Here is a 13,761-nt window from a genome sequence, read left to right on the forward strand (position 1 = left end):
ATACTGAAACCTGAAATAAAATACATAGTAGCAGAGCAGTAATGTGTCAAGAAAGCAAGTGTTTCTGTCTATTTAGAGGGCGTGAAGATTTTAATTGGAGTTTTTGCTTTCAGAAGTGCCGCAGGGCCCCACACAGCACATGGTTGTGATGTGGGCCTGGCACAGGACAAACCAAACCCAGAGCTAACTCACTGTCAGCACCTCTCCTTGAGAGCAGTAGTCCTACAGCTTTCCATGAGAAGGGATGAGTCTTCTACCCAGCAAACTGATAACCATGTCTCATTTTCAGTTAATGAGGTTAAAGCTCAGGCTTGGAGGTATCACTGTGAGCTACAGTACAGTATGCACTGCATTGAAGTACATACATGGGATATAAGGCTGAAGTAGTCGTAACCTCCTGTATTGTAATGGTGTGTTTCCATTTTGCCCTGTCTCCCCCAAGAGGGGCACCACAGGAATTGGAAGTTCACAGCGTTATCTGATTGCTTTACCTCCACTGCACCTGTAGGTATCCTCCTTGTGCGTGACTTTCCCACCTGACAGAAGTGTTTTAGGATGCAATCAGTTTAAATGCTAAACCATCAGATGAAATATGCTGTGAATAGTAAGGGGTAAAATACACATTCAGAAGCAGACTACCACAAAATAGTACTAAGGTGAACTCTCAAGAGCTCTTTTAAAAAGTCTATAACCCTTTCTTTCATCTTTCTCAGCAATTAATGTGCTAAGACCACACACGAGCTGCCTTTGGAGAAATATATCACAAGAAAAGAGGTATCTTGGGCACTTCAGCACCATTGCATCCACTAGTTTCGACACACAGAGATGTCCTGGACACTCAGTGAAAGTGACGCTCTTTCTATTCTTGAACTGAATTTCACAGGATTACATTTTATTTTCAGAAGTTGGGTAACAAAAGTAATGCTGAACTATTTGCGTGGGTTTTCAAGAAGATTAATTACAGGGTACTTTTCTCCTCAGAGGAAAATACAAATTATAAAATGCCTGCAATGCTGTTCTCAAGCATAGTAATTAGATGCTAACTAGGTTTAATGGAAACTAGATATTTAAATGATCTAATTATTACAATGGTATAGCTTCTTTACATTATTTTATTGAAGAAAACTGCATTTCAGACTATTTGACTGAACTAATGTCACTAGGAGGGAATTCCTTGTCAGCAGATATCAGCTCCAAGAAACTGTACAGGCATGAGTTTTCTCTCTAAAACGCATAGATATTTTTGAAGTCATTCCCTTTTCTTCTATATGTACAGAACACTCAAGTAAGTAAAGCTTTTGTATTAAATACGAAGGCAGTTGTTTCTGTCAATTTCTTCATGTACTTTTCATGAATCTCTTGCATTTGCTACTATGATGGTATTATATTTACATGCCAACACTGACACATGGAGTAGATTTTCCAAAGGTACTTTTAAAATCAAACAAGAAAGCTTCAGTAAGGATAGTTTCCCAAATTAAGATTATATAATTGCTAACTAGATCTCAGTCTTCCTCTCTAACTTGGTTTATCTATGTTTTCTTCTGCTTTATCACCATCTTATTTGCACCTCCTCAAACTCCAGATAAGCCTCCATGCTCAGGCTCTTTCCCATTTCCCTGCTTAATGCCAAAGATACCGTGACCAACAGCTGCTGCAAGAAAATGCATCTCTGGGACAAGCGCACCAAGGCTCCTGCTTATGGAGAGCCACTGCTGTGCAAAGAGAAGCACTGCTTGTTTTTATTCCAATAAAAAGGTGTCAGCTTTCCACCAGGCCTGCAGCACAGCCCAGTCCTTGGGCAAAACCTGCACCTGGGGCAGGCTGCTAGTGAATGGATAAACTCCAGTGCAGCTCCACCACCTACTGTGTCTTGTCTGTGTCTTCACCCCGCTGCTGTCCCATCAGATCCAGTCAAGAGCTGCCATTCCTGCAGGCTGCTGGGTGCTCCATGCTCCCTCATGCTCCCTGTAGCTAGTCAGGCACAGCCACATCCCAGCCAAGCCATGAGCATGAAATCAGCTGATGTGTACCAGACACCATGAGATGTCTCATGAGGCATCCTTGGGAGCACATTTATTACCTTATTCTCACAAAACAGGGGCGCTCAAATTCCACAAACACTAATTCACAGAATCACAGAATCACAGAATCACCCGGGTTGGAAGGGACCCCAAGGATCATGTAGTTCCAACCCCCCTGCCTAGCAGGGCCACCAAACATACACATTCAGATCAGGTTGCCCAGGACCCCGTCCAACCTGGCCTTGAACACGCCCAAGGATGGGGCATCCATAACCTCCCTGGGCAGCCCGTTCCAGGGCCTAACCACTCTCCTTGTAAAGAACTTCCCCCTAACATCCAACCTAAATCTTCCCTCCTTCAACTTGGATCCATTTCCCCTAGTCCTGCTGTTGTCAGCCCTTTTGAAGAGTTTACTCCCCTCCTGCGTGTAGGTTCCTTTCAGGTATTGATAGGCTGCAATGAGGTCACCCCGCAGCCTTCTCTTCTCCAGGCTGAACAAGCCCAACTCCCTCAGCCTGTCCTCATAGGGGAGGTGCTCCAGCCCCCTGATCATCTTAGTCGCCCTCCTCTGGACCCTTTCCAAAATCTCAATGTCTTTCTTGTACTGAGGGCTCCACACCTGGACACAGTACTCCAGATGGGGCCTCACAAGAGCTGAATAGAGAGGGACAATCACCTCCCTGTCCCTGCTGGCCACCCCTCTCCTGATGGAGCCCAGGATCCCATTTGCCTTTCGAGCTGCCAGAGCGCACTGCTGGCTCATGTTCAGTCTCTCGTCCATCAGGACCCCCAGGTCCTTCTCTGCCGAGCTGCTCTCAAGGACTGCTCCTCCCAGCCTGTACAGGTGCCTGGGGTTCTTCCGGCCCAAATGCAAAACTTTGCACTTTGCCGTGTTGAATCTCATCAGGTTCACCCGAGCCCAGCTTTCCAGCCTGTTGAGGTCCCTCTGAATGGCATCCCTTCCTTCCACCATATCAACTGCACCACTCAGCTTGGTGTAATTATGAAGTTATTTTTTTTTTTTTTTAACTAATTACAAATGGGTGGTTTATATCCATAGGGCTCTATGCACCAGTACTGAGTCCCATCTCTTGCTGTCCACACAGCCCTATAACAGTACTGCCCTCACAGAAGCAGCTTTGCACTATGTTTGCATGGCCTCAGGACTGGGGTGTGTCACGCCTGCTCTGCTAGAGCTCATCTCCACCTGCTCAAATGTTGTTTGGCTTGGTACAACTGTGACAGCAATTGCTTCAATACGTCAGGTGTCAGTATTTGATTTGCTCAACGTTTGTTTATCTTTGTGGTGTAAAACTGTAATTTGTCAGGGAGAGCAGCAAGCAGCTGCTCCAGGTAGCACAAGCCATTGCGGACAAACTAATACAATGGCAGCATGGAGCAACACAGGGCTGGTTGGATAGCAGAGCCCTCAGGAAGTGGAGGCAGAGGATGTAGCATAGAGGAGGGCAAGCAAAGGACCAAGTTACGTGAATGTTATGTGTATAAACAACACTGCTATAATAGAAGCTTAAGGCACGGGGCAAAACCGTGCATATATTCATCAGCAAAGGCAGGAGGGGGAATGACCCCGAGATCCCGCTTATGTACGATAACCAGGTCAAGCTATACTAACTTGAAATACTCTCCTTATCGTAGATGGCTTTACATTTGAGCAAAGTCAATGCTTTGAGCTGTTAGCAGCTGTTGCCATGGGCTCCAGAACACAATTTAGTACATGGCACAAAGCCAAGATGAAAACAGAGCAGAGGGATTCATGAGTTTCTATTCTCCGTCTGGCAGCCTTTGCTGCTCCTTGCAGATTCAGAGAGAAAGCTTGCTTTCACTTCCTCTTTCTCTCACAATCACGTGAGAGCTGGGGAAACAGAAAACAAACACAAACAAAGCACTGAACCAGAAATGGAGGGCAGAGCACAGCTAAAGCTCTGGGAAACTCGAGTGCAAGGTACAGGGGGAAAAAGGGGTGGGTGAACACAGAGCACATAAGAAAGGAAGAAAAGGGCTGAAAGGAGAATAGATGAAGGAAGGGATTGCCTTCACAGATCCAACTAGTGGTATCACTCATGACATGCCAGCTTAGTTCTACAGCACTGTAGCTTGGTATAATAGATGGTGGATCTTAGGAAACATGAACACTGTTATTAAGGTACACGTTTTGGTCTACAACAAGCATCATAAGGTGTAACAGTGTCAGTCACTCGTACAGCAACAAGATGATTGAACTGCCAGTGCCCAGGTAGCCAGCACACTTGTTCCAAGGAGAGTGCACCTCACACCTCTCAGATCTCCCTCAATGGCTCTTTCATAATACAGGCCAAAATGATCAGGAACCTAACAGTGTGCTCAGTCTCACCTGTGGTTAACCAATGTCTGTTGATCAAATGTAGGTAAATTTGTCCTAGTTTTCTAGCTGCCAGCTTTTCCTCTTACAAAGCTGGCCCTACCTAGGGAAAAGGGAAGGAGGTAGAAGAACAGAAGGATGAGGAATCAGTGCTCATAGAAGCAACAATAAAGATGAAGCCAGAGACCAGTGATAACCTACAGTGTTGATCTTGGCTGTGGTGGAAAAATGGCACATTAGGTGACCCCACTACCATTCACAATCCTGAGTTTCTTGTATTGGTATTGTTTCCCTCCAGATCCTCCTGAAGGTGGCAGAGAAGTACTCAGGGCCCGGCTCATGAAGGTTCCTGAGGCCCTACTTGCACATCACTGGTCCCCACCATGCTCTGTCACCTGAGCCCTTTGCCTCTTTCCTGCCTCTCTTTTCCTGCAGAAACAAGGAGAAACAGTAAGAAAAAGGTGAGCTTGAAATTTTGCTGAATCAGACTCCATCTTCATCATAGTGAGGCGCAGCGATGCAAGAAATCAGTGTCTTGTGCTCTCTCTTCTGTGTGCTCTGGAGGATTGCACTGGTCTGTTACCACCCAGGGGAATGTTTGTGCAAGCATGGATTTGCAGTGCTCAACCTACGTCTAGTGGATGAGGAGGAATGCTGCTGGACAAGGCACTAATGGAGACAACTTGGTCAATTCTAAAATGTCAGAAGACAAGCAGGCAGGGCAGAAGGTCCAGGGATCTTCTTGTAGAGCTTAGAGAGAAAAAGAAAAATGTATGGCCACTGGACATGAGTTCAGGCAAAAGGGGAAGATTACAGAGATTCTGTTTGCCACAGCAAGGATAAAATGATTGTTGTCAAATTTCAGTCAAAATTAAAGCTGTAGAGGAACAACAAAAGGGCTTCTTCAGATACATTTGCAGCAAACAGGACCAGAGATAATGTTTTATCACTTGATGAAGACAGTCGCCTCAGAAACAGGGTTGCAGGCAAAGCAGCGATGTTTAATGCCTTCTATGCCTCTGTCTTGGACACTGATGGGGCCTGGGACCAACAGAACCCTGAGCTGGAAGACCATGATTGTGTGAATGATAAACTCCCAGCCAAAAACAATTGCGTATTGAACTTGCTGCTTCAGATGCACGCATATACATCTATGGGGCCTGATGGGATTCATCCCATGGAACTCAAAAAGCTGACTGATGTTATCATGAGAACTCTATTATTTTTCAGCAGTCTTGTGAATATGGATTGGTTCCAGTTGAACAGAAACTAGTAAATGTTGTCCCAGTTTTCAAGAAATAAGACCCTTGTAATTACAGGCCACCAGTCTCACTCAGTGCTTCATAAAATTAAGGAGTTATTATTGGACTTACTGAAAAACACCTGAAAGACAATACTGTTGTGGGTCACGGCAAACACAGGCTATTGGGGGGAAAGCTGCTTAACAAACGTAATCTCTTTTTACAACAAGGTTAGCCACATACTTGACGAAGGGAAGCCAGTTATGTAGTATTTCAGAAATCTCAGCAAAGCTTTCAGTACAGTTTCTCTCATTCTGGTCAGAACATCCAGCATACAGCTAGACAAAAACATAAAGTGATGGGTGAAGAATTGGCTGATGGATTGAGTTCAAAATGTCTTAGTAATTGGGGTTACATCAGGCTGGTGGCCAGCCACTTGTGGGGTTCATTTCAGTGGACAGATCATAGAAAATAAGACATAAAACTTTCAGACAATGCTAGAAGGAGGGCTATAGAAACGGTAAAGGATCTGGAGAGTAAAGTGAATAAGGAGTATCCAAGATCTCTTGGCTTGTTGAGTCCAGAGCAGAAGAGGCAGAAGGGAGCCTTCAGCCTACAGCTCAAGAGGAGCAGAGGGGCAGCACTGAGCTCTGCTCTCTGGTGACAGTGACAGGATCTGAGGGAATGGCATGGAGCTGTGTCAGGGGAGGGTCAGGTGTGTGTTGGGAAAAGGCTCTTCTCTAGAAGGCAGTGAGCATGGAACAGGCTCCCCATGGCACTGGACATGGCCCCAAGCTGCTGGAGTTCAAGATGTTTGGACTCCCATACATGCAATTGTCATAATATATATAGAATGTATTCACCATATAATAGCAAAGACAATTTTGTTTTTCACAAGATAAAGTATCCAAGCTGGTAGGAATATATATATTTTTTCTCAGAAGGGGGTTATTTTTTAACAGAAAGTGCTTTACTTTTCCAACACCACTGTCACACCATTATTCAAGGTACAGTTTACTAAATGTCTCCCTTCCTCTCCAAAACTGATTTGATGAAGTATTCTCTCTTAAGTATAACCAATTTCAAAAGAATGATGATTTTCCCATATCAAAGCTCCTGGAACAGAAGCAAATGAAATTTCAGCTTTCCCAATTCACTGTATCTGACTGCTCTTTAGGAAGCCCTGGCAGCATCCAGCTTCTGTCCAGCTGTCTTGTCCCACTCAGTAGGTTTCAAAAGAGTGGGTTTCTTTATCCTCAGTCACACCTCCTCACATCAGCAGGGATCAGCAGGGATGACAAACGTCCATCCTCTGCCTTTCATCCCCAGTAGTTGAGTCTGTTCTTTCGGAATGACTTTCTGGCTTTGGGGAACTTCACTGGATACAATAGTATCATCTCCCAGTCTCGTGTATCAAGCTGGAAACATTTGTTTCCAGGCCGAGTCCCCAGACAGAAAACACTCTTGGACCCTCCCGTTCGAAGGTAAACAGCTCTAAAGAAACACTTTTGAATGTAAAACTGTCCACAAAGTATTTCAATCCTCTCACACTTATTTGAGACAATCCATGCCTTACTGGTCCCAGGCACCAGCAAACACCCAGCTGCCGCTGACAGAGCAGCCAGTCAGCCACGGGCTGCACTGGCTGGGCAGTTCTCAGTGCTAGCCATTTGGAGTTAAGTTCAGACACTGAGCTGCTAGCAGCTGTTACCATGGGCTCCACAGCACAAGTCAATGTGTGGCATAAAGCCAAAATGGAAAAAGCAGAGTGACTCATAAGTTTCTATTTCCCAGCCGGCTGCCTTACAGCTCCTCCCAGACTCATGAAGCTTGCTTTCACTTTCTGATTCCCAGTATCATACACATCAATCACGTGCACACTAGAGCACATAAAAGGCAACTCACAACTGCAGGAAGAAGCTGTTGGGCTTCAAAGCTACCGGCAAACAGGCAGAGAAAGGAAAAGAAAGAAGGAAGGCAAATCATGAGGTAAGAGAGCAGCTTGGTCTACAAATGCTGTTTTTTCTGTACTCTCATGCTATGGGAATGTAAGTTTGTAATTTGCATAACTGGAAGCAGTAAGGTATGCAGGGACTTAAGCATCGGAGAATAATTTACATAATATTCACTGGAAGAATCGAAGTAAGAGAAGGATGCAATTGGATGCTGTAACATTATTGCTTTTACAGAGTTGATTGTCAGAAACTGTGTGCACGCAATTCCTGGATGAAATGCAGGCTGCAGTTGCAGCTGCTGACCAGCCAAGGGAATGGCTGGCACTGATACAGCTGAGAATTTACTTTCTGCTCTCTACTACTGTGAGGACCAGAAAATCATTCTGGTCTGCAGTCTGGAGCAGAAGAAAAGGGATAGCATTTGCTGAGGACTGTCCTGCAAACACACTCAAACAGGGCGAATTTAGGATGTTTATGACAACTTGGAAAATTGCACTGGCAGATTATGCACAATACTAAACTGAACTGCATTTTATCTGCATCACAAATCTGTTTTGGGGATGTTGTTGCAAGTTCTGTTTCGCTAGTCACCAGTTAGCTGCGAGGCTGTCTATTAACCAGTCAGAAAGAGAGGGAGAATTCAACAAATTACAGTTCTGTATGGTGTAGTCAGTCTGAGCTAAAAAGAAACATGTCACTTAAATCCCACACATGTTCACAAATGTGAAATTACTCATGAAATTACTCTCTACTGTTGTTTTAATTCATGGAAGTTTTCTGGGTACTCAGCTGAGACACCAAAACCAACAGGAAATGCAGAATCGCTTAGTTCACTTGCACAGAAACACAGAATCCTGCAGGTTGGAAAGGATCTTCATGGTCTTCAAATATGTCCATCTATCTGAGCTTGAGTGGTGCCACCAGATGGGATTAGATTGCCCCTTGATGTGACAATTTGGACAAAAAAATTTAATTTTGGTTTGAGGGGGAGAATTTAAAATGCTTCAAGCTGGTTTGGCAGCTAGGGTTCATTCTTCCATGGTATTCCCCTGAGAAAAAAGATTTCTGATGAGGTACTGGTCTTATCAGGAACTTGCTCTCACTTCCCCTTCATCCCAGAAAAAATACAAATTCCTACATAGCTTTCTAATTGGGAATACATGGCACCATACAGGCAGGTAGATACTCCTGATTTTACAAGGAAAAAGCAGAGCAGTCTTTCTGACAATGGACTATTCAACCAAGAAGTCAGTGGTAAGAGGGGGAACTGACGCAACACGCTGCCCCAGCTGCTGCCAGGCCCATCCCCACACGCATGGAGGAATCCAGAGGCAGAAAGGCAGCAGGGTCTCCATTTTTATGGAGGGGTAATACATTCCTGAGGCCTGGAGGAGTGCTGGTGTTAGAGTAGAGCAGCCATTCTCTAACAGCATCCAGACCACCACTCCTTTCTCTATGTGAGTGGTGCTTTCAGTTCTACTGGCAAGGAGAATTACTAGAAGAATTACTCTAGACTTACAGCTTCCCACAGTTGTGGCTTACATGAGCTATTGTTGACTAGTGGCACCAGCCAAGGTACTGCCTGCTTTTATAGTACATCATGCTTGGGTTAAAAACACAAGCAGCAGGAAGTTAATCAATCTTCTTTAATTTATTCTAGCACTATTTCTAAGAATTCCTTGAAGATCTCCCTTCTGCAGCTAGAATGTCATTTTACATGGACTTTGCTGAAGGAGGATATAGATCTTGCCAGCCTGGAAGAATCAATATATGATCAGATTGAGTTTTTCATAAATCCCAACGTTTCAAATTACAATCTACTATCTTACATATACCACCTACAGCTCTCAGATGAAGCAGCTCTAGAATATCTCCAAAAAGCTGAAGAAGAAGTTAAAAAATATTATCCAGATGAAATTGACAGGAGAAGTCTTATTACCTGGGGAAACTACGCTTGGATCTACTACCACATGGGTAGATATGAGGAAGCTCAAAAATATATAAATAAAGTTGAAAACAGTTGCAAAAAACTTTCAAATACCGCTCAGCTGAAGATTCAGCTTCCAGAGATCTATGCTGAGCAAGGATTTGCGCTATTAAAATTTGGAGGAAAGTACTATAACAGAGCAAAAGAGTGCTTTGAAAATGCTCTGAGGGAGGAACCCAACAACCCAGAATTTAATGCCGGCTATGCAATAGCAATGTATCGTTTGGAAGAATTTTCTTACAGAAGATGTGAAGAAGTGAACTCATCTCTGGAGCCTCTGAAGCGTGCACTGGAACTGAATCCAATGGACACATACCTTTTGGCATTACTTGCTTTGAAACTTCAGGACTCAAATCAAGTTGATGAAGCAGAGAGATGCATTGAAGAAGGAATGCAGAAAACTCCTGATCTTCCCTATTTCCTGAGGTATGCTGCTAAATTTTACAGAAGGAAAAAAGAACTGGACAAGGCACAGCAACTTTTGGAGAGAGCCCTGGAAATATCACCAAAATCTACCTTTTTGCTTCATCAGCTAGGACTCTGCTACAGAACAAAGCTGTTTGAGTTGAAAAACAGTACAAGATATCCACCTCAAGATCAAATAGAAGAACTCATTCAAATTTGCATTTCTCATTTCAAAGCAGTGGCTGAACAAAAGCCAAAATTTTTTAGTGCCTTAATTGATTTGGCAAGGATGTATGCAGAGGCAAATATGTATCGAGAAGCAGAAGAGACATTTCAGAGAGCACTGAAGATAAATATTCTGACTTGCTCTGATAAACAAGAAATATGCTACTATTATGGAAGTTTTCTGCAATATAAAAAGAAATCAGAATCTGAAGCAATTAAATATTACAAAGAAGGGTTAAAAAATGGTAATCATTGTTTTGCAAAAAAGATCAAAAAATACTTGAAGAGACTGTTGGAAAGGAGAATTCAAGGAGGGTTAGGAAGTGAAGAAGATTTCAGTACACTTGGACACATTCATAAACTAGATGGTGAGAAGCTTGAAGCAATTGAATGTTATGAGAAAGCCAATGAATACAATCCTGACAATGAAGAATATCTGAGTGCATTATGTGAGCTACGACTTTCCCTCTCAAGCTGAAGCACTCCCAAATCCCTTTCAACAACAACAAAAGCACATTTAAAGAGAAAATATAAATGCATTTGTTCATTTTTAAGGCTAGGGTTATAACCAGTTGAAAAATCCGGTGGCATCACTCCTCTATGATGATGCAGAATCTGCAGATGATAACCAGACGATGATTGTGCATTTGCTTGCCTGTTCATTGCCAAAAAGCATGCTACCTTAGGCTGCCATGCTAATACTGGTATGAAAGTTGTCTATGAGTACCTGCAGGACATAAAGCTCCTTAGCTGGAAAACAGTTCTCACTTTCTATTGAGGAAAGAGAACCATAATATTATAACATTTAACCTATCCGCTTGAAAGGCATGCTGATACTAACATGGTCATTTCTGTTGTTTTTTCAAATATCAAGTGTCATTTAGGAAAAAAAACTGTGTTGACTTGTTCAGTTTGTTACCTTGTGTGTTGTTTAACAATAAAAACAACCACTGTTTGTCTGTTTGGTTCACTGGGAAACATGGGTTTATATTAAGGCACTTTAATACATAAGATGTGGGAAAAGTAAAAGAAAACCAAGAAAAACAAGTGATGCAAAAAGCGCTTGCTTACCACCAGCTGACTGATGTCCAGCTAGGCCCTGAACAACAGCAGCCCTGGCAAAGTCCATCCTCAATTCACCCTTTCCAGTTTTTATTGCTGAGCACAATGTTACACAGTATGGACGCATCCCTTAGGTCAGATTGCATCAGCTGTCCTAGCTGTGATCCTTCCCAGGCTGTCAGGCATCCTCAGCAAGCCCTCAGATCTTCAGCAGGCTTTTTGCTGGGAGCAAACATCACTGAGACAACTTCAGGTCCTGGAGCCCTTGGTTGTGCTCCCCATCAGGCTGTCTCACTGAGACAGGGCAGGGGAAGGCATCAGCAACATGGGAAAAGCAGCCTCTGTGCTAAACAACGTCAGCTGTGCAATGACTAAGAGCAATACTTTGTGCTGTAGTCTTTGGCTTTTTTGTTTATTTGTTTTTTGTTTTTGTTTTTAGCTGTAGCCCTGCTAAGTGCCATTCGAAGGGTGGCCTCCTGCAGGGTTGTTGCAGCTGCTGGCCCTCATCTTTGGAGGACAACACAGCTCTGAGCAAGCAGTCCCTGCCCTGGCCAGGAGTAGAGGAACTTGCTGCCTCCCCTTCCCAGGCTCCTCAGGGGGCTCCTGCTGTGCTGCAGGGATGGCATCACAAATGGCATGTCTGGGGCCTCTGCAAAGAATGGTGTCCAATGTACTTGGAAGTTCATCAAGATGCAGTCTGAAGGGCTGCTGAAGGTCCCTGTCCAGCCATGGGGCTGTCCTCCTACTTCATAACAGTGCAGCATCCTGTCAGGCCAGCAGCCTAGGGGCCTCTTCGGTGCAGAACTGCACAATGATGGCACACACAAGTCATGCGTGGTGCTCTAGGTTGGGCTCCAGCACATGGGTAAGGGCCTCCTCATCCACTCCATACAGGCTGAGAGTGGAGATTATTAGGCTCTCTGCTACAACTGACTTCCACCACCTGGCCTCATACATAGCTCTTCTACAGCTCCCATTGCAGCCGGGGCAGAATGGGCTCAAAGATGATATGGTGCTCCTGGAAAAGGGCTGCCCATACGTCAGGATAGGGGCTGCCCAGGGCCTTGGCTGCAAACAGCACTGGTTGTGGAGCAGATGGTGGAGATGCCACAGGGCCATAAAGGCTGTTAGCATCTGAGTGTCTCAAAGTTCTTTATGCACTGCTGGCAGTGCTAAAAATTATCAGCTATAAAGCCAATTAGAAATCATATTCTGCACTTACTTGCACTGAGTTCTGTTATGCTGCACAAAACGCAGCATTACTGCAGGCAGGATTCATTTGCAGTAGGATCCATCTGTTTCTGTCTTGGGCAGATGTTGCCCCAGCCAAGCTCTGGGCAGCCAGAGAGGTTCAGCAATGCAGTGCTCCATCCAAGGTTATATCCTCCACTGGTGCTCAATAGGGCTGGTGGGAATGCAGCGTTATTCTGTTCACAACTTGCCCAATATCTGCGTATTGCCGCATTGCGCCCTGCCATTGTACCCTGTATGAGAACAGCATGAATAGCATCATTTCTGAAAAAAAGAAAAAAAAAAAGAAAAAAAGAAAGAAAAAAATGTTGCAGATATATTACTGATTTTTAAAAGTATTATAATCCATTTCACATGTCAGAATGGAGAAGTTCATTTCTGTTTCTGCAGAGCAAAGAGTAGAAGCTTGTCGTGAGGATTTGCAAACTTGGGTTGTATTCTTAGTTATTCTACTTCCATTTCTTTGCCTCATCCCTTCTGAGTTTCTTAGATGGAGAATTTCACCACAGGGCTGATATTTTATACTTAGTTTTACGCACAGAAAGCATCATTCTGGTACCTATGCCTTTAGGTCAAAGCAGAAACAGCGCTAGAAACCCTGAAATGATTCTACCATTTTCTACAAAAAATGTCTGCGTATAAAACAAATGGGATGTTTTCTGCTGAATTGATATTTAAAACAATAAATATTGCCTTGTTTATGAATGAATGTTCATGTTTATAAACAGGAAACCCTATGAAAAAATATCTTGAAATTGTTTAATACAATCCCCGTATGCTAATAATTTGTTACCAAATTTGTATTATTTACCCATATCAAAATGTGATAGCACTATTCCAACAAGCTTTTATAACATGCAGTTATGGCACCAACAACTGTTGACATATCATGATGTGGTAAAGAAAACCAAACAACTAAATTTTTGTAAAACGAGTGTTTGATCACTTATAAATTGCTGAAATAATCTCTTATAGACCACACTACTCCCTATTTTTTTAATACAAAACATTTGTAGTGGAATCTAAAACAATATTTTCATCACTACTAACACACATAACATCTTTCTTCCAAGTGTGCACATTGTGTCCAACTCACAAAATACTGTTTTTTTTGTTTTTGTTTTTTTTTTCTCTTTTTATCAACGTACACTAAAATGAAACATAGGACCTCAAACTCATTTGCCACACAGAACTGAAGAAAGGCTGTGCTGACAGTTTTAAACAGCTTTGGCACTCTCACCTCTTAATTTGC

General features: G+C 43.4%; 1 protein-coding gene across 1 annotated transcript; it reads left to right on the forward strand.

Moving 5' to 3' along the window:
• The first annotated feature begins 17 nt into the window (after positions 1 to 17).
• IFIT5 (interferon induced protein with tetratricopeptide repeats 5) lies at positions 18 to 13,718 on the forward strand. Its single transcript, XM_048945738.1, has 2 exons — positions 18 to 7,613; positions 9,240 to 13,718. The coding sequence occupies exons 1-2, from the start codon at positions 7,609 to 7,611 to the stop codon at positions 10,672 to 10,674; spliced, it is 1,440 nt and encodes a 479-aa protein (XP_048801695.1). The 5' UTR covers positions 18 to 7,608; the 3' UTR covers positions 10,675 to 13,718.
• The last annotated feature ends 43 nt before the right edge of the window (positions 13,719 to 13,761 follow it).

Source organism: Lagopus muta, chromosome 5, assembly GCF_023343835.1.
Source record: "Lagopus muta isolate bLagMut1 chromosome 5, bLagMut1 primary, whole genome shotgun sequence".
Classification (NCBI taxonomy): Eukaryota; Metazoa; Chordata; class Aves; order Galliformes; family Phasianidae; genus Lagopus; species Lagopus muta.